Genomic DNA, 21211 nt, shown 5'->3' on the forward strand with positions numbered 1-21211 from the left:
TTGCCTTCAACTTTTGGAAGGTCCTTAATTTAGTGGGTCTGAGGAGTCGACGCCCCAGAGGAGTGCAAGTCGAGCAGGCCACGTATGCTGAGTGGCAGCAGGCTCAGCTGGGCACTGGGGGGGGGGGGGAGGTCACAGGGCATGAGCTACTGCCACTGCCAGGCCAAGTTCCCTCTAAGTGGAAACGGCCCTCCCCCAAGGCCTTCACAATAGAAGTCCTACCCATTCTCAAGGCCCACCTCACACTCTTGACCTTGACCGCCTCAGCTGGAAGAGACCCCAGTCACCACGCTGCCCTGCACCAGAATGAAGCATGCGGCATCGTCCACCATGAATCCCACTGGTTTGCATGAGCATCTCGGGTTCCCTCCTGAATGGTCAGTTCCTGGAAGGCTGGAGCTGAATCTCATGCAGCCATGGTCCCAGAGCAGCGCCTAACCTAGCACTCTGCACACAGTAGGCATTCAATAAGTTATTTAGTTTTTTAAATAATGGCTTCTCTAGATACCTGCAGTTTTCCTAGGTTTAATGGTTATAAAAGCATATGTAGGAAAAAAAATCTCTAAACGCTTGGAAATTAAACAAAACACTTAAAAGAATCCATTAGCCTGAGAGGAAGTCTCAAGGAAAATGAGAAAATATTTGGAAACGAATGAAAATGAAAACAGAACATTTCAAAATGTATGGGTTGGCCCTAACGTGGGGCTCAAGGGGACTCTTATAGGATTAAATGTTTATGTTAGAACAGAAGAAAGGTATCCAATCAGCCACCTAAGCCTGTACCTGAAGGGACCAGAACAGGAGGACACCGTCAGCCTGAAGGAAGGAAACAACCAAACAAGAGGCAATATCAGTGAAACCGAAGACAGAACAATAGGGAAAATCAATGAAATTGATAAACATCTGATTTAAAAAAAGGAAAGATACCAGGTACTAATATCAGGAATGAAAGAAGGATGCCCCTCCAGGCATTGCAGACATTAATGAATGAGAGAGTAAGGGAATACTACAAACAACTCCACACTCACAAGTCTGACTGTTTAGATGAAAGGGACAAACTACAGTTCAGTGATGGTGAAATAGAAGATCTCGATAGTTCTGTAATGATGAAAGACAATGGATCCACAGTTAAAAACCCTACAAAAAACAAATCTCCGGGCCCACACAGTCTCACGGGTGAATTCTGGCAAACATTTCAAGGAGAAATAAGAGGAAATAGCAGAGAAACACACGAAACTTACCAGGGTGGTCACTTCGTAAGGAATATAAATGTCTAATCACTACGTTGTACATCTAAAACGAATACAGTATTGTATGTCCACTGCATGATTGAAAATTTAAAAATTAAAAAACGAATAAGAGGAAACTCTTCCCAGCCTATCTTATGAAGCCAGCATTATTACCCTGATTCCAAAACCCCACAAAGGCAGCAGAAGAAAACTTCAGTTCAATGGCCCTCATAAACAGAGATGCAAAATATTAGCAAATTAAACCCAGTGACAGTGGGTTTAAACCACAGTTTAAACTGTGGTGCCAGGACGTTAAACCACAGTACCAGGACGAAAGTCCCTCACCGGGAGCATAATGACACTCTTCCATATTCTCGCTGTGGTGATGGTCACACAAACGTGCGCATGCTTTACAAGTCATAGAATTGCACACACGCACACCAGTCAGTTTTCCTGTAAGTTCACTTCTACAACCAAGTTTTGGAAATTGCGAAGTTTTGTGTACATGTTAGCTCAGTGAGGACAGCAACCAGCCCTGGCACTGTGCTTTCAAGGACATTTCTCGTGGCTTTCTCAACAACACCTCTATGAGGTGAGCATGATCGGTCCCCTTTTCCCAGATGTGGCAACTGCGTCTTGCAGAGGCGAAAGGTCCTTGCACACCTTAGTGAGCAGAGCCAAGCCACAGGCTGGGCCCCCAGTGGGCGGTCCCTGTTGGCAGAGGTTCTCATGAACTTGCTCCTGGCTCTGGGCTTCTGCCGCAGATGGCCACGGCAATGAAACTCTGTGTCTCCCAGATGGAAAGTGAATCCAGGGGCAGCTCTGATCAAGGCCAGGGGCTGTGGGGGCCTGGCCGAGCGGGAGGTGTTCCGCATGACTGAGCACGCATGGCGGGGGGCGGGGCGGGGAGCTCTGACACAGCTCCTGGCAACTGCGGTAACTCTCCGAGACACTGGGGGCCCGGTTCGCCCACAGCAGAGGCTTCCACCGTCCCTTAAAAATCTGCTCTGCAGACTTCTTTTTTCATGCTGTGATTACTTCTTCTGTAAGCTAAGGGAGTATTCCAACACAGTTCAAGTACGCAGGGGGGGGGGGGGCAGGGGAGCAAGAATGGAGATTGTTGAGTATCCCATTCTATTTGCTCCGATTGCCTGCAATTTTAAGACATTTATCTGAGAGACCCTCTGCCCCCATTCCCACCCTCTTCAAAAAAGCACCTGGGTTAGGAGAGGAGGACAGAACAGAAACTGGAGAAGAGACCCACCGGGGTCTGATTAATTGACGTGGTCGGGAAGGGCGGGCGAGGTGCCAGGAACACAGTGAGGAGAATGGTGCTAATGAAGGCTGGTCCTGTATTTGTATCTCTCCTCCCTTTTTCAGTTCAGTGGACACACAGCACATCTCTGGAGGGGGGTGTGTGCAAGCAACCGCTTGTATCCTCTCTTTATCCAAGAAGTAGATCTTGATGGCCAAAGGCCATGTTTAGGGGACTTGATTTTAAAACGGAGCAACATCCCACGATACAGCAGGAACTTCTGCTGAAACCCTCGAAGCCATCTGGAAACTTCGGACAAGCCGGGGCGAGGGTGTTTCCCACTGGTCAGCGCAGGCCTGACCCTGCTGAAATCCCTTCATGTTGGTTTCCAGAGGCTTGATTCCGGCCGTGACGTCCCAAGGCCGAGTCACGTCCTACCACCGCGGCCCCACGGGAATGTCTGGCATGGGGGTGGGTGAGTTTTGAAGGCACAGAAGAAGTAACACTGAGTCTGAGCCTGTGTCAGAAGGGGGTGGCAGGCTAAGGGGGAAGTGTGTGGAGCCCCTGCCGTCTGTTTGGTGAGCAGAGTACGGGCAGATCACGTGTCACCTACTGACACTAGCAAAGCATGACAAAGGGCGAGAGATGATTCACCATATTTTTTCTGGGAATGTGGGGCATCAAGCATGATTCTCAGGAAGCAACTGTGGGCTCCTAGGCTTGAAGCAATAAAGCCTGGTGCAACCCTACAAGGAAGCATTTTAGGGGGAGTAAGAAAAAGTCAGTTCTCCCTTACACACACACACACACACACACACACACACACACACACACACGGAGGGGCTGCTACACAGAGGAGATGAGACTCAGCAACATGGACGCCATGGAAACGAGACTCCGATTCTGCCCTCTGAGGGTTCAAGGGTCGGATTTTCTCACCGAGAGCCGTGTTACCAGTAGACCATACTGAAGGCTGGTGAATCGAGAAGTTCTTCTCTAGCACTTACTGGAACCTGCAACTTTCTGTTTGTTTGCTTGCTTGTTTAGGTTCTGTCCCCCTCCGTCAGTAAGCTCCCTGAGAGCAGGAGGAACTCAAGTGTCTTATTCGCCATTGAAAACCAGGGCCAGGCACATAGTGATGCTCTGTCAGTGTTCACGGACTGAATGAATGAATGAGAAATTGATCCTCACTGGGGGACTCCGGGAATGTTTCAGGGACAGAGCAGCATTTGCAGTGGGTCTTGATGAAGAGGCAGTTTCACGGCCAGCTATGGGAGCTGTGTGTGCCACAGGCAGAACAGGAAGAATGTGGGGACAGACAGACAGCTGGGCTGTGAGAGAGGGGCGACTGTGTGGCTGAAGTGCAGGGTAAGGCTGGCAGGGGAGTGAGGCTAGGCCTGCGTCTCGGAGGCCTGAAGGGCAGCTGAGCGTTCGGTGGGCCACAGAAACCCATTCAAAGGTCTGCAGAGAGGGCAGGCTGACGGGGGCTGTGGGCTGGTGCGGTAGATCTGGTGGTGACACCTTGCAGGAGTCAGCATAGAGAATGGAAGCAGGGATGCTGCTGAGGGTGTTCAGGGCAGCGGCCACGCCCACGTGAGAGGAGACAAGGGCCTGGACTGGGTAGAAGCTGAGAGCAGGAGCCAAATGAACGTGAGACTGAAGGATACAAGACTTCAAAGGCATTACCGAGGTTCCCAGCCCGGGGAGCCAGAGAGACAAAAGGGGTAATCAGAGGAGTTGGCTAAGAAGAAGGGAGGGAGAGAGGGGTGGTGTGTTTGGTCGGAGCACCTTCAGTCTGAATGCTCAGTGGGATGCCTTGTGAAAGTGTCCAGCCGGCTGTCAGGACGTCCGAGATTTGGGTGTGGCAGACAAGCTCTCTCATCACTGAGCCAAAAATAGTCAGTGGAGCTGGGTTTGCCTTTGATAACAGCCTTCCGGATTGCAGGCCGCAGGGCACCAGTCTGGGGAGGGGACTTGGACCCCACTGCTCCTCTGTATGGAGGGAAACTCTGAGACCTAGAGAAGCTGGGTGGCTTGCCCGAGGTCACACAGCCAATTTGCCCCCCCCCCTAACTTTTGTAGGAGGGTAATTAACTCTCAGGTGAGTGGGATGTTAAAAGTGAAAAGCCTCTAACTGGTATCTCTCTATGTACAAAGCTGACTAGGGACCTGTAGCCATGAAATAAAGAAAAGGATCTCTGGACTGACAGCTGTCAAGGGGAGGGGGCGGGGGGCTGGGTGAAAGAGGTAAAGGGATTAAACAAAAATAAGCCACAGATACAGAACAATATGGTGATGAGCAAAGGGAAAGGGGGATGGGGAGAGGTAGAAGAAGGAAAAACGTGGTGGAAGGAGACTTAATTTGGGGTGGTATACAGACAATATGACATACAGATCATGTATTATAGAACTGTACACCTGAGACCTATATAATTTTGTTAACCAATGTCATCCCAATAAATTCAATTAAAAGAATAAAGAGAGAATGATCTCCGCTGGTAAGACTAGCTGCCACCCGAGATGAGAGCAAACCCGGAAGGAACCAAGGGCAGGGTGGGTGGTCGTCCCCCACCCCACACGGGCTACAGCTGTAGGAGCGGAACCCAGAACCTCTCACTGAGAGATGCTCCCAGACTCCGGGAGACGGAAGGCGGGGAGGAAACCAAGCCGTGCATCGCACCCAAACTCCCCCCGCCTCACCTCAAGGATGCTGGTGCAATTACGCGGGACTCCGGGACTTTTAAGAAAAGCAAACAAAATGCCAAGCACAGGGCAAAGGTCACCTGGCCCGTGCAGAACGTGAATGATTAACTCCTGTGAAAGTGAGTTTTGAGGATTCTTTTCACAGGGGTCGAAGGTGTACTGGAAAATTTTAGCCCAGGGCAAATTCGAAGATGGGCTCCCTCTCCCACCTCTGCCCCACGTGCTCCACCGGCCCCCTTCCCTCAGGACCTTCACCACATCCACGTGAAGAGTGTCCCAGGTCAGGAGCAGAGGCCGCTCCCTGCCAGCTCCCCCTCTCTCTTGGTGCCGTCCAGCTCAAGGGGCTGCAAAGCCAGCGGGAAGGGGTGAGGCTTCCAGAGCCCCGGGCCTGGTCCAACATGGCCTCTCCTCTGTCTGTCTCCCCTCTCTCTGTGGTCACTGGCACTGGGAGAAATTCATGAGGACAAATGCACAAAACACGCCTCTGCTCACTCCAACAGGGCGACCTGGGGGGCCCTCCAGATGCTCACCAGCAAAATGCCTCCGGACCTCAAAGGGCTGCTGAGGGGGTTAAATGAGACGACTCATAAAGTGTCCCCAGAGTGTGCCTGGCACACGGGAAGCATCAGCGCGTGAGGACCTCTCCTTTCCTGGGTCAGCTCCCCCAGCCCCCAATTCTCTCCTCGACCCTTTTTTCAGGACACCTGGGGTCTCCCTCCCCTTTTCCTCCTGATGTTATTTAAGAAAATCGAGCCCGCAAGGCCAGGGCAGCTTTCCCCCCTTTCCTGGGTCCCCCCCAATCCTGCAGGGGAGGTGGTCGAGCTCACCACAGCAACATAGATGTATGCGCAGGAAGGAGCGCATGCCTGCGCTGGGGTGGCCTTGGCCCCCTTGGTGCAATAAACCCCTCCGCCCACACACACTGAAAAGAGGGGCCGCAGGGAGCCCAGTTAGCCCTGGCGCCCGCTGAGCTGAAGGGTCACACGGAAGGTGCGGGGCTCAGGTAGGGGCCGCTGTGGGCGGAGGTAGCGCGCCCCCTGGAGAACTGAGAGCTGGCAGGGGCGGAGGCTGCCCGGCGAGCACCCGCAGGGGCATGGTGACTCGCAGGGTGCGGGCTGGCGAGGCCCGCAGTGTCCCCGCCTGCTCCTCGATGGCGGAATCTTCCCTGTGGTCTGAGCTCTGCAGCCAGCTTGGTTCCTGCAAAGAGGCGCCGTGGGCGCCACCTGCTGCTTCAGATCCACAGCGCCCCGCAGACCGGTCCTTCCGGACCATTTCCATCTGCCCCTCCAGCCCAGCCCTCTGAGAACGTGACCCGGACCGACGTGAGCAGAGGGGGGTGGACACCCATGCCCCACCCCCGCCTCTTGTCCCTCATCACTCTTCCAAGGGCCGGCGTCCTGGTCATCAAGGGCACAGGCCAGTCGTGTAGCCCCTGATCAGAGAGCCAAGGGTAGTGAGCTTTGCTGATGCCCCTCCGTCTCACTGTGTGGACAGACACCTTGGAAGGAGGCCCGAGAGGAAAGAGCTAGACGAGGGGATGGCCCCACGGAGGCCTGTGATGATGGAGAGATGCTCAGGAGCCCAGAGCTCAGCCCCCTTGGTCCCCTCACCCCACTGCCACCACCATCTGATGTCCCAAACCATGCTGTTCACCATCCCAGCACAGTCTGGGCTGCTCACCTGGTCCCGGGTCGGAAACCACATGTTCGGGCACTGATTCGGGACCATGCCACTCATCCGGCACTCCACCCAATACCCTAATGTCCCTCTGCACCCTGGAGAGGGAGGTGACTAATTAACTGCATGATCACCAGGCGTCTGCACTGGATCATTAAGGCACTTTGCTCCTTTACACCGACACAGTCCCACACAGGTTCACGTCTCACTTGGTCATTGGTGCTCTGTGTCCAAGAGCTGGGCCCCGGCAGGAGAGGCACAGGCTAGAAGTCTGGGAGCCGAATGTCCAAGCGCACACAAGAAAGTCGCACGGCCAGAAATAAAGCTGGCTCAATGAGAGGAAATGGATGGTCTAGACCCAGAGACAAAGAGGAGGCAACAGAGGCCTTCTGCCAAGACCACCACCCATTGTCACCACTGCTTGGCAGGAAGGGAGGGGCAAAGCCTGAACTCCTTTCTGATGTGCTTTGTTTAAATGCAAAGTGCATGTACATGTGTGTGTGTGTGTGTGTGGTGCTCAAACAGTGCACACGCGCCTGCATGGGATCCAGCTGAGCTGGCTGTGTCCAGCAGCCGCGGTGGCCACAGTGAGTGTGCCGCAGCGTCCCCGTTGGTGGGGGCCGGGAGGCTGGCTGCACCGCTGGCCCCTCCGCAGCGTGAGTGGCCCTCCTGCCGCAGGAGGACCAGGTCCTTCCTGGAAAAGAGGCTGCTGGAGCCGGAGGTCATTTTCCTTTCTCTGCAGTTAAAGAGGTGATTCTGCAACCTTCAAAGTGTTACTTTGTAGAGGGAAAAACCTGGCCTGAGAGTCAGAAGACCTGGGTGCAAGTCCGGGCCCTGCTGTGAAGCAGACGCCTTCACGGAGCAGCAACATTCACTCCTTCATCCAACCATCCAACACGAACACTCACTGGACACTTACTGTGCACCAGCCATTGTTCTGGGTGCAGGTCCAGTGGCGGACGAGACAACTCTGTGCCCGCGGGGAGCTTACATTCCAACGGGGCCTGGGCACCCCACCATGGGGACAGATGAGGGGTTAAGACTGCCAGGGAGGGGTGGGCTTTGACAACCTGCGGGGGCAGACAGGAGTGAGCTTGGTGGTTTTGCAGGGATGAAATGAAGGACGGGGTGGTAGGCAAGGGCAGAGAGATGGGCAGGAGGAACATCCTGGGGGCTCGTAGAGAGTTTCAGACTTTTCAGAGAGGAATGGGAAACTATTTGGAGGATTTGAGTGGGGATTTGATGTCCATGTTGAAAAGACCACTGTGGCCCTGGCCGGGTGGATCAGTTGGTTGAAGCGTTGTCCCATATACTGAAAGGTTGCAGGTTCGATCCCAGGTCAAGGGCACAAACCGAGGTTGTGGGTTCGGTCCCTGGTTGGGGCATGTGTGGCCCCCTCTGAAAATCAATAAACATTTCCTTGGGAGAGGATTTAAAAAAAAAAAAGACCACTCTGGCTCGTGTGGGGAACATGCTGACGGGATGGGCTGAGAGCGGGTTCGAGGAAACCGGTGAAGAGATCTCTCAGCGGCCCGGGAAGGAGAGGAGGAAGCCTTGCTGGGGGTGGCAGCAGCGAGGGGGGAGTCAGGCTCGCACTGTGTTCAGACCGTGGAGCCCGGAGGACCTGCTGCGGATCGGAGGCGGTGGGTGACGGAAAGAAGGGGCTCGAGGACAAGCCCTGGGTTCTCGCTGAAGTGAGCCGTTGGATAATGACCCCATTTACTCAGGCGAGGCGCACATTTGACAGGGGAAATCAAGAGTTCAATTTGGGCTGAGAAAAGTTTGTGCAAACTGTTTTTTCTCTTCTTTTGGTCTCTGCCTCTTCTTTGTGGTGATTGGGGTTATTTTGTCCAATTTTCCCACATTCCCATGTTTTATATGAACCCACCAAGCTATTCCGAATTCGGAGAACGGAAGTGCCCGGTCTCTTTCAATTTTCTTTTTGGTGGGTGGAGGAGAGAACATAGGCAAGTCCCCACGTCCCACAAGGGCCCCCACCCGTGCTGACGTTTGGTGGACCAGAGAGAGGAAACAGGGTGGGGGGCCAGGGGCGCAATGCAGAGCAGAGGGCGCAGGGAGAGGAGGCACCGGAAACGTATGTCCGGCCAAAGTTCAAGTTAGATTTCACGTCCCACATTTCTTGGGTTTGCATTTTAGAAGCTTTGGGGCTTCTGAAAGGAAAAGCATTTAGATCCCAACTGCAAACGGCTCCGGGTCTGGGGTCTGAGCCCAACCGGTCTCCTCCGCCCTCAGTGTCAAGGCCTCAGGCTAGAAAATTCTAGGATCGTGTTGCTTTTAAGGAAAGAAAAACAACAACAACAGATACATGTGAAAGTCCAAGAACCTTGAGACCCGAATGGATAGTACTGGAAGGAGTTTTGCAAACATTTTCATTCAACACCCCAGGTACCGGACACTTACTATATGCCTAAGGTTGTACATATACAACCCTGAAAATACAGATAAAGTCCCTTCCCCATGAAGCTTTCACTCTGGTGGGTGTGAGTTAGCTAGACAAACAGACAGACAGACAGACCATCCCGGTGGTGCCACGTGCTATGGAGAGAAAGCAAGCAGAGAACCAGGGTAGATCATGTCAACACAGGGGGAGAAGGGATGGAGCCAGGGATGCTATTTTATGTAAGAAACTAGGGCAGGTCTCCAGACAGAGGGAGCGGCAAGCACAGAAGTCCCAGGTCACGCGTGGAGTGTTCTAGGAAGAGCAAGGTCGCAGTTTGGCTAAAGATGAGTGTGGGACAGAAGGCAGGCTCACAGGTGGGGCTCCCGGTTACCCAGGGCTTTGGGTACGAGAGGGATGGGAGATGACTGGGGGTTGTGGGCAGGGGGCTGACATGGTCTGAAAGACTGATCCGCGAAGACAAGGCAGTCCCTGGGGTACCGAAGACCGTGTCAAGACGCTTGAAGCTCTAAAGTAATCGGGCATTGTTTGTTCCAGCAGATGCTTAAGCCAAAACTGTGGGCCTTGGTGAGAACCCACACCATCCCTGCTGGAAGCTTCATTTGCTCATCCGCTGTAGGGTTCATGAACCCCGGGGGTTCCATGGGGTAAAAGACATAATCTCTACCCAGTCTACGGACAGAGAACTTGAGCTCTTGCCAGGTTGAGTCATAACCAAAGTTACCAGCTGGTAAGTGGCAGAGCTGAAATTCCATCCCAGGGCTGGGTGACCCTGGGCAAGCCAGCGCATGTTTGATACTCAGGTGAGGAAAAGCATTTTGAGAGATGAAGAGACTTGCGCAAGATCCCGGAGCTGTGAGTGGCCAAGCTGGGTCCCCTCTGGACGCCAGTGGACTCGGTCCATTTGTGATAGCTCGGGGTCCCCGGAGGGCAGCTCTGGGACAGAGATGGCAGCGAGAGGTCAAGTTGGGATGATCCTGAGATCAACACCGATCAACAGAAAATGTCACGGGGAAGGAAGATGCTGGACCAAGGGGAGGAGAAAACTGAGCCGTGACGAAGGACTGACAGAGGCTTCGGCCATTTCACCAGGAACGCTGGAGGCGTCTGTCAGAGGTGACCCTAGGGCCAGGCTCTTGCACACCCACGTCGGTCAGTCCAGGGCCTGGCCTGCCCTGGGAAGTGGGGAGTGACCTTGGGCAACGCAGTGACCTTTGGGCTGAGGCTATCCCCAAAGCAGATGACAGCGAAGGGCCACCCTCCCAGGACCTGGGAAGGTGAGTCCTCATTCCTTTATTCCGTCCGGAGGGACCTGGGTGGCACATCTCAGAGTCCACCACATGTGCTGTCTGATCACACGGTCCCTCAGTGACGTCGCTGGGCTTTACACAAGTTACAGAAATATCACAGAATCACAGCTGATATGTGACCTGTAAAAAATTCTCCTTAGGCTAGCTTTCCCACCATATTTTCCACTTTAAATTGGTTTTCTACTTTTCCTCTCATTTTGGTTGCCCACGCCCCCACCCCCATTTGACCAATCTGTTTTTCTCCAGTCCCTGGACATGTTGGGCAATGGAAAGAGTGATGCGCAGGGTTTTTTTTTAAAAAAAGAGATTCCTTTTTTACAATTAGGAAAAAATAGAAATGCTTCCTCCTATATATCAAAGCTACTGATGATCAGTAGAGTGTCAGCTTGAAGAAGCTTCTGTAAGAATCCCACGAGGCCACCAGGGCAGATACGGGGACAGTCACACGTGAAGTTGGAACTGCTCACGGCACATCCGGTCATCTGCAGGAATCCTGGAGTGCACGAGACTGGCCGCCTGGAGCTGGAGGCCAGGACACCGGGGCTTAGAGGTGGCACTTGGGGCCACAGGAGTGGGTACCATTGTTTAGGCCAAGTGTGTGGAGTCAGAAAAGCAGAGGGCCCAGGACTGAGCCCTGGAGGGAGGAGTGACATTTGTGCGGGGGTGGGGGGGCCGAGAAGGGATGGGGGGAGACCAAGGAGCAGAACGAGAAGCAAGGGAGCAGTTTCACAGGCCCCAGAGGAGAGGGGAGGGAGGAGGAAAGGCCAGCAGCGCCAAGGGCTTTGGGGCGGTGGTGTGAGATGGGAACCGAGAAGTGATATGTGGCACGGCATGGGCGCAGGGGGCGGGAGCCACGTCTGAGTTCCTACTGGAGTAAAATTTCCAGCTGGCTTCGGCCCGGCCACGACACACCTGGTGGGTTAGAACATGAAGCGCTCTGGGTGACCCTCCCAGCTGATGAGCTAAAATCCTGGCTTAAATATGTATTTTGAAACCTTCATCATTATCTCTCTGAGATAGAATGACAGTAACAAATTCACTGACTCCAACAACGCAGCAGCATCAGAAGCCCTGGCAGGCGAGTGAACATCCAAGTCTGCTTTCGCCCTGAGGAGCTGAGGACTCTCAGAGTCACGGACCCTGCACTGGCAGCTGGGCGAGTCTGGAGGACACAGGAGCACATCGGGGGCCTGCCCACGTGAAAAGTCCAGTGGTGTTTCTCTGCGTAAATTGGGAGCTGGGCGGCCATGCCCTCCGAAGAAGGGTGAGTAAGGAATAAATCTGCCAAGAAAAAGGCAGCTAACTTGCCTGACCTTGGCTTTGGGTGAGGGGAAACCCCTCCTCCCTGAGTTTGTAATCACAAGCTGGTCTCAAATGTCTTCTAGTTCATCTACTTGTTGGCTTGAAAAGTCTCTAACATTTAAATATAATTTAAATGGTTTTGGGTTGTTTTAATAAAGCTTTAAGAAAAAAGAACAATTAAAATTTTATAAAACACACAGAAGCCCTATGGCTGACAATCAGCAAAATAATAATTAATAATAATAATAATAACAACAACAAACACAAAACAGACAGCAGAAACAACTGGTCAAAGATTTTGGGTATTGGGATTTCAGCATGGAATAAAAAACAAGTCTATTTCTTATGTTTAAACAAATAAAAGGGAAGCTATAAATCATGAGCAGGAACAAGAGATTTTAAAGAATGTACAGTGAGGTTTGAGAAATAACCAAACAGGCCTCCTAAAATTAATACACAATAGATGGATTAAATATTCAATGAGATTCAGCTGAAGAAGGAATTAGTCAACTAGAAGGTAGGACCACATAAATTATTGAGAACGCAGGTCTGAGTGATAAAAAGATGCACATTATAACAGAGAAATTAAAAAGATAGAGTGGATAGAATGAATGAATCTACTATACACCTAAATTTGATTTTCTTCTAGAATAAAATATAGAGAGAACAGGTAACACTCAATGTTAAATGCTGATAATTTTCCAGGAATACTGGAAGCCTAAGAGATTGGGGGTGGGAGAGAGACAGCGACAGAGTGGAGGAGGAAGAGAAATGAAAAGCGGTCAGAGAAAAGCAGACACCCTACCAAGAAACCACAAATAGTCCCATGTTGAACTAGTAGCAAAAAGTAGAAGCCAGAAGACAGTGGAAAAACATCTTCAATGTGGTGAGAAAAAGGTTGTGAACCTACAGTTGAACATTCAGAGAAACTATTTTCCAAGAATGAGGGCGAATAAGGACAGTTTCCCACAAACAGAAACAGACCGACTCTTGCACACCCACGGCGGGGAATGCTGGGGGCACACGGCCCAGGCAGGAGGGGAAGGAGACTGGCCCCTGGTAGGAGATTCGAGATTCAAGAAAGAGTGGTAATGCATGTGCCAGATCTGTAAATAAAATAAGGAAACGTGAATTTTACAAAATAACAACATGCACTTTACAAAATAACAACATGCACTGTGTGTGTGTGTGTGTGTGTGTGTGTGTGTGTGTGTGAGGGGGGGGGCTGGCAAACAGGCTGGAACCACAGTCCCGGATCACAATGGCAGGAAACCCCAGAGGAGGGGTTGTAGGGGCCAAGCCTTCCAGGACCCTTTCAAAGAAGAGAATAAAGGTTATCAGTTAACATTTGACTTTAGTGCATACAAGTTCGTCCACATGTGCAAATAGCCCTGGTGACCATCAGGAAGACAGAGAGGGATACAAGTCTTCCAGACTAGTGGGGGCAGGGAATGAATGAAAAAGCAGAAGAAAGCACATTCATTTTTTTCAAAGGCAGGGAAGTGGGGCAAGGGGCAGAGGAAGACTTACAAAATGGGTCAGATGGGAAGTGAATGACAACAGAGCAGCAAGTCCAAGGGCGTGGTCCATTAGAAGAGGTGCCAATGCACTAAACTTTGGAGTCAACAACCTCGGCTGCAGGTGAGGTGTTTTAGAAAATCAGTCCTGTTTACAGGAGACACAGTTATCAGCCACATGAAGATACAAGTTGATTGAAAGTGAAGGATTGGAAAAAGACAGACTAGCCAAGCAGCACAAGTAGGGTCACTATGTTACTAACAGAAAAAAATTAGTGTTTAGGCAAAATGTTTATAGTAGTTAAAACAGGTCACCTTCTAATGAGAAAAGCGTCAGTGAACTGGGAGGACATAAAAATTCTAAACCTATATGCCCCTAATAATATAGCCTCAAAGCACAGTAAGCCAACATTTGCCAGAACTACACAGAAAATGTTTTTAAACAACCCGCTCTCTGTAGATGCTGGAAAATGCAGCCATAAGGAAATCTGTAATCCACAGAAAATCTGAGGAGTGCTTGGTCTGGTGGACATGCACCAAACATTAAGTCTTCATTTGCACACCCCGAGCCCTGGCTGGTGTGGCTCAGTGCGTTAATTCGCATGCCCCCTTTGTACACACAGAGCACAGTGCGGAAGTGCTACTCAAAACACTGGCCTCAACGAATACCAGAGGGTCAGGCCTCTGCAGGCCACTTTCTCTGACTACGCTGCAACTGAGTTAGAAATCAACAGCAAAAACATAACTAGAAAATATTTGTTCAAAAAAATTCAGAGCCCCTCATGCGCCAGAAAAGGAAAATGGTAGAAATTAGAAAAGGAAGAGAACCGAAAGGCGAAAATACAATACACAGAAACCTGTGGGACTCCACAAAAATGGTATTAACAGGAAGGTGACATACCGGAGACACAAAAATGGCTGAGAATTTCTGAGCTGAGCATTTAAGTAGTTATATAAAAAGGAATAAACCTAAAGAAAGTGGAGGGAAAAGACCGAAGATATAAATGGAAACTAATGAAACAGAAAACAAATCCATGTAATGATCAATAAAACAAGTGCTTCTTTGATAAGCGTCTAAAAGATTTATCAAGAAAGATGAATACAGATGCATCAGAATTTAAATAGATAATAATAAAACATTATGAATAGATCATGATAAAACAGGAACAGAATTTTAATTATTAATAAAACATTATGAACATTTTATGCCAGTAAATTTAAAAACTTAGATGAAATGGATAAATTCCTAGAAAAATATAAATTTATAACACTTGTTCAAGAAGAAATAGAAAACTAGAACATCCTTTATCCCTAAAAGAAAATGAATTAATAGTTTAAAATCTTCTGACAAAGAAAACACAAGGCCCAAGGGTGGGTGAGTGTTACCAAGCTTTCGAACAAAGAGATTATTCTGACATTTTGGGGGAAGAAAAATAGGGCACTTCCTAACTCTGGTGAAAGGCACAACTATAAAATTTTAGGAAACAGTGTACAGTCAAGTCCCCATGACCCAAAGAAAAGAGAAGGATATTTTTAAAAAGACACAAAATGTACTCAGTGATAATGGAGAAAGTCACCAAAGATTCACCTACATTAGAATGGTGAATCACTTTAGAAAATATGTTGACATTACCTTGTAAATTTAAAGATGCGTATATTCTTTGAACCTAAAATTTCACTCTGGTGTCTATTCCCTTAAAACACTTGAGTGCATCAAAAGACATGTATAAGAATGAATGTGTATCAAAACAGTTCAAACCACTAAAGCTAGAAATAACCGAAATGCCCAATTAGAATAACATAAATATATAAAGTAGTGTCATCTCACAGTGGAATACTATGCAGCAGTGAAAAGGAACATACCAGTACCACCTGCACCCACATGGGAGAGTATAAAACGCAGACTGTAGACACAGGAAGCAAATCAAACAAGACTTCAACAGTATGATTCCATTTACTCAAAGCTCAAAACCAGGCAAAACTAAAAAGACATTGGGATGACACAGGTTGTTGTATTTTATTGATACTAAAATATACCTTTCACATTTTAATCTAAAATTGGGATGCATCTCATAATCGGTGGTGTCTGGCAATTACATTGAGTAGCACCCTTCCTTTCTTAGACATGAAATAGTGATGCATCTTACAATTGCTGGGGGCTTAGGTTCAATGAAATATGGTAGGCAGTAAAACTGAAAAAAGCAGCAAAATGGTATACATGAGATCTGGGATCACGGTTCCCTATGTCAGGAAGGGAGGGGGCACCAGAATGGAGGGGACACCTGGGAGAATTCTAAAGTACTGGCAATGTGCTATTTTTCCCATTTTGTGAGCATGTTGTGTTTATTGTTTTTCTTTAAACTGCTTAGACTCTCTCCTGTATGAGTTTCCACAATAAACAAAAGTGTGAAGAGCTGAGGAAGTGGAGACGTGTGTGTAAAAATAGCTCAAGAGACCGGAGGAGGAGAGAGGCAGGGACCTGCAGGAGGCGGCGGCGGACGCCACAGAAATGAAGGGAAGATGGTCCCGAGAGGCTTGAAGGCGTCAGCCCACTGCATGCGGAGGAGTCGGGAGGCTTGCTTCCTCCACGCTGGCAAGAGAGAGAAGGGAAAAGATGGGTTTCTGGAATCTGTGGTGATAGAATGTTGTAGAAGTTTTCCCTGTGATGGTGTCTACTTTCTTCACGAAGGACTTATCTGTGGGGTGGAGGTAGTTATCAGGAATAGCAGAGATGGACGGATGGCCATGAGGGATAGGCATCTAAAATACTAAACACTCATTCAACTAAACAAAGAGCCTCTTACATCCATCACTTATGGCAGAAGAGAATAATATTCCACTTATTCTCTTCATCACGGGGAGGAGGTGCGGATTCTCTCACAAAGCCTGCAGTACTTCCCCAGGGGCACCATAACGAAGTACCACCGACTGTGTGGCTGAAACAACAGAAAACCGTTTTTTCACAGCTCTGGCGCCTGGCAGGCCAAGGTCAAGGTGCCAGCAGGGTTGGTTTCTCCCGAGGCCTCTCTCCTTGGGCTTGGAGACGGCCCTTTGTCTTTGCACACCTGTCCATGACCTCTCTTCCTCTAATTTCAGGGACACCTGTCCTCTTGGATGAGGGCACCCCAACCCCCACAATGGCCTCATCTTGACACAATCACCTCTCTAAAGAGCCTGTCTCCAAAGCAGTCACATTCTGACATATTGGGAGTTGGGGCTTCAACAGAGGAATTTAGAAGGATACAATTCAGCCCATCATAGTGTCCATAAAGAAAGAGAGATTTAGAGTTAGGGAGCTGAACAGCTTGCTCGGAGCAAAAATGCACATACGACCAGGCTGGTTACTGGGACTGAATACCCGGCATGCTACTAAAGAGACTGTAAAGCGGTCTTGCACCTAGAAGATTGTAGATGGATAGAGAAGACCTTTTGGAGAATGAAAACAAATGCGGACATAATAGAAGAATAATATTATCAGGCTTTTCAAAACTATGAGCTGAATACTCCACAGTCCCCAGGATAGGCAACACTTGCTCAGGCTCTTTTTAAATCTGAGCTATAAGCAGAACGACTGTGAATTTTAGCCAAAAATGGCGGGAAAGGTAAACAACTTAGCATCAGTTGGAATCCTCTGACCCTGACTCCCGTTTGTTTTTTGTTTTTTGGAGCCAGGTGAAGTTCCGCGCTGAGGGGGACGACATCTGCTGGGCTGAAAAGGAACTGGGTAGAAGCCGGACTGTTTCCATGTGTGGTCCTCTACTGCCCTCTGCTGGTCAGTGCTAGGAACACGCAGGAATCTCCAGACAGCCCTACTGCAAAAACCACAGATCTGCAGGGAAAGATGGGAAGAATCTACCTCCGTGGGACTGGAGTATGCCCCTCCCACCCCTCTCCAAACACACGCGCACATTGTGAATCGACGGTGCAGTCAGTTTACAGTTTTTGGCATTCTGTGACTGCAGAGCTATTTTGAAAGTTACTTCAGCTCTTTTCATCATGAAAATTTTGAAAACTCACTATTATCCTCCACCTTCTCAAAATATTTCCCAAGATCTAAGAATATGAGAATCTGAATGCAAGTGTTGATGATTTAATAAAACATTGGGCTCCTCATCCGTCCATGTTTTCACAACTTTAAACTCACTATATGCTTGAGGAGAATTTTGTCTTTCGACATTTTAAAACCATGACTTCCTGTGTGGAACAGCCCAGGGACCCCAGTGCTTACAGTGTTTTTGTAAAATTCATGTTTTCATTTTCAAATGTGGCTTTTCTTTCTACAAAATCAGCAGGTCATGCTTTGGGGAGCCTCATGTGGCGTATCTGGGGAGCCTGTTGTACGTGATAAAGGATTCCCGAGTTGAGAGGCGGGAAGCAAATGCCAGGAGAAGCCGCTGATCCCACCCAGCACTCGGCACTCCCACGGCTCCTGGCTGATGACAGGCTGGGTGGCCTTGACCACATCGAAGTTCACGGCGCAGGGCTAGAGAGCCTTCTGCCCCCCGGCCCCCCTCATGGGAGCCCCAGCCCCTCTCTGTGCAGACACGAGGACAGGCACGTATTTAAAATGCAGCTGACAGAATGATACTGGGAGAGGCCAAAGGCCACGCCTTTGATCTTAGAATAAAATGCAAATTCCTAACCAGCTTCCCAAGGCCAAGTGACCTGACTCCTGCGGCCCCTCCAAGTCTGACTTTGGCTCCCTTTCCTTTTCCTCCTGTCATTTGCGTCTTCATCCTTCAAGATCTCTCTGCGGCTCCATTTCAGGACTGTTGATCACTCCAGGGCACCTGCTATAATTTATGCCAACAGCGTTTATGTACCTGCTGTCCATTTCCCGTCTACCCCACAAGGCGTCATCCACCAGGGATGTCCTCTCGTGCTTGGTGGAGTCCCAGTGCCTACAGAGCACGTATTTATTGATGAACAAGGGAGTGAACGTAGTGAGCAGAGGAAGGTGTCGAGGTGAGTGACACCCAAGTCATTCTGTGCAGGTCACAGCAACGAGCTCCTTCATAAACACTCCTCAGTCACAGTGTGCGGAGCCAGGAGAGGCCAGTGGCTGGGATCAGGGGGCAGACAGAGCTGCCCTGACATCTGACCGGCCCCCATCATCTAACCCTCCCTTTCCCTACTGAGGGGACGCCAGCGAAGCAGACGGAGCCCCAAGCCTCGCACCACCGTTCAGGAGACCTGGCAGGAAAGACACATGTGCTAACATATCAGAAGCCATCATTTAATCAGTGGTTAGGTGCTGATCCAGGATGCAAACTCTGGCCACTGAACCAACCAGCAGCACTTGTGTTTGTCCAGTGCCTTCTCCTAGAAAAGGCAGCAGGACGGCCGCACAGCCCTGCCCGCAGGGAGGCACATTAACAGTCCCATTTTACAAATGGAAAAATGACGAACCCGTGGTTGGCGGGCTGGAGGACCACAGCTGGGCCGCAGGCTGATGCCTGGCCTTCCAGGGGTTCTGTCTCCATCCTCCCCGTCAGCACCTGAGCAGGGGAAAATAAACTCAGAAATGTCATTGGTTTGTGGTCTGTGGCTTGGGGAGGCTTGATGAGAGCTGTCCCCGAGAGAGGTAGGTAGTGAGGGCTGAGACAGCTGCTTGGCTCCAGGGAGGCCACGCAGACCCTGACGGTGCAGCTTTTCCCAGTGACACGCTCCTGGGCCAATGTGAATTCCTCTGCCGTAGCAGCCTCTGTCCTGGGCGGGAACCTGGCATCTGACCGGAACAAGGCAGAGGTGAGCCAGACAGAATGTCCAAGAGCCTCCAGGCTGGTGCAGCCTCAGGGCAGGCTGATCTGGGGGTCCTTGAGGAAGAAGGCCAGTTTCTGGGCCACGGCGTCCAGTTCCGCCGCATTGGCGTGCTGCAGGAGGTTGCAGCTCCGCACGAAGAAGTGCTTCAGAAAGTGCTGGCTCACACAGCGGTGCAGCTTCCTCACCAGGCGCAGCAGCCCTTTGCTGAAGACCTGCCAGTCCTTCGAGTGGGGATACTTCTCACAAGTCCAAAAGAGCACTGTCTGCAGGAGCAAGAGCAGGGTCAGACATCTAGGAGGCGACTGGAGACAGCATCCTCAGGAGCACTGAGCTCACGTGACCTTGGAAGGGGGCAGGAAAGGGTCACCCAGGGCAAGCTGCTCTGCTGAAGGCCCAGTGAGCTGCATGTTGCTAAACCCAATAGCCTTGTCCAGCCCCGGCTTCACCTGGCCTTTCAGCAAGCTCCGATTCTCTCCTCCACACCCTCTCTCTGGAGTTAAGCTGCACTTGGCTTCCAAGCCAACAGGCTCTCTGGGTTGCTCCAGCACTACAGCTACTCCCCGGCAGGCTTCACCTCCTCCGTAACCTGCCTATGAATGTTGGCGTTTCTCAGCCCCAGGCCCTCTCACACTATCTTCCTTCCACAACAGTGGCTTTAACTCCCATGAAATACAGTCACTCCCAGTTCTCTTTCACCAGCCCAGGCTTCTCCACTGACTTTTCCTGGTATTTCTTGAACACCCGAAAGTCCTCTGCCAGCATGTCCAAACCGAACTCACAGCCTCCCCCTGCACTGGGTCAGCCTCCAGCGTGGCTTATCCAGCAGTTAGACAAACTCGGGCATCATCCCCTCCCTTGCCAACCCCAACCAACCCTGCCAATCCTCCTGCGCAAGTATTGGGTCGGCCAAAAAGCTTGTTTAGTCTTTTCCATACAATGGGTCTGGTAGTGCTTACTTGGCTTAACTTCATTCGAAACAATTTTGTTAGATTGTATTGCAACAGCTGTCATATCAGTGAGCATTCAAAATAGGTGAATTTTTGTGCAGCCATTTTAATATTAAAGCTGGAAGAAGATACACAACATTTTCGGTGTATTATGCTTTGTTATTTCAAGAAAGGTAAAAATGCAACTGAAATGAAAAAAAAAGAGATGTGTGCAGTGTATGGAGAAGGTGCTATGACTGATCCAATGTGTCAGAAGTGGTTTGCAAAGTTTCTTGGTCCTGTTGACATTTTGGCCAAATAGTTCTCTGCTGTGGGGCTGTCTCATGCACTGGGAGGCGTTTAGCAGCACCTCTGGCTGCCACTCACTAAGAGCCAATAGCGGGAGGTAGTCTACATACTCAAAATATCCACATAAATAAAGTTACTGGTGAAAATGAAAAATGTGCCCTTTATTTTACAGAAGAAACTGAATGGACTTTTTGGCCAGCCCGGTAGTGATGAAAACGACCGATATCACCATCGGCTCCGGGCTCCTACCGCACCCCACCGCACCCCACCGCCACACCGCACTGCGCCGCCCTCTGCCACAGCTGTGTAAGCAGTCTGCACCTGTTTTCATCACATTCTGTCACTATCCCCATGGAAGACAACGTGATGTTTTGGAAATACAAATCTAAGTTTCTGCTTCTCTAAAGTACCTCCAAGTCTTCCTATTGTGTGTTAAGTAGACACACAAACCTCAGCAGTGTGGTTTGCCAGGTTCCCTCCCACCCTTCCTCTCCAGCCCCACCTGGCCCTGCGTGCTCGCTGGCTCCCCCTGCTGGCCACCAGGCCTCATGTCACGCCCTCTCCCGTCTCAGGGCCTCTCACAGCCCACTGCTGCGCAAACGGACTTGCTTCTCTACATCCAGGAAACTCATTCCTCAGGTCCTAGATGCCTTGACACCCAGTAGACATCCTCTTAGCCATTTGTTTCTCACGGGCGGCAGTGAGCCCAGGAGCAGCCGATTTCACATTTATTATGCATCACAAACTGACTGTCAGCTCCGTGAGAGCTGGGGACAGGCCTGTTCTCATTCGCTCCTCCGT

At 50.3% G+C, this 21211-nt stretch overlaps 1 protein-coding gene across 7 annotated transcripts in view; it reads right to left on the reverse strand.

Annotated features, from left to right (window-relative positions):
• The window catches only part of MAB21L3 (mab-21 like 3), a 158883-nt gene that overhangs the window by 120950 nt on the left and 16722 nt on the right, over nt 1-21211 (reverse strand). Inside the window, exons 7-8 of one of the 7 annotated variants that reach the window (XR_008389856.1) lie at nt 18078-19438; nt 15932-17241 (exon numbers count right to left, since the gene is read on the reverse strand). The exons of 5 other annotated variants lie outside the window; for them this stretch is intronic. Coding sequence is in view for 1 of the 2 variants with exons in the window: in XM_037135127.2 (XP_036991022.2) it covers nt 19205-19438 (234 nt within the window). In the remaining variant the exon portion in view is untranslated. Of the gene's footprint in view, nt 1-15931; nt 19439-21211 lie in introns of those variants that run through there. One more of the 7 variants, XM_037135127.2, reaches the window with a different exon arrangement.

Source organism: Artibeus jamaicensis, unplaced genomic scaffold (genome assembly GCF_021234435.1).
Source record: "Artibeus jamaicensis isolate MK-2021 breed Jamaican fruit bat unplaced genomic scaffold, CSHL_Jam_final scaffold_1689, whole genome shotgun sequence".
Taxonomy (NCBI): domain Eukaryota; kingdom Metazoa; phylum Chordata; class Mammalia; order Chiroptera; family Phyllostomidae; genus Artibeus; species Artibeus jamaicensis.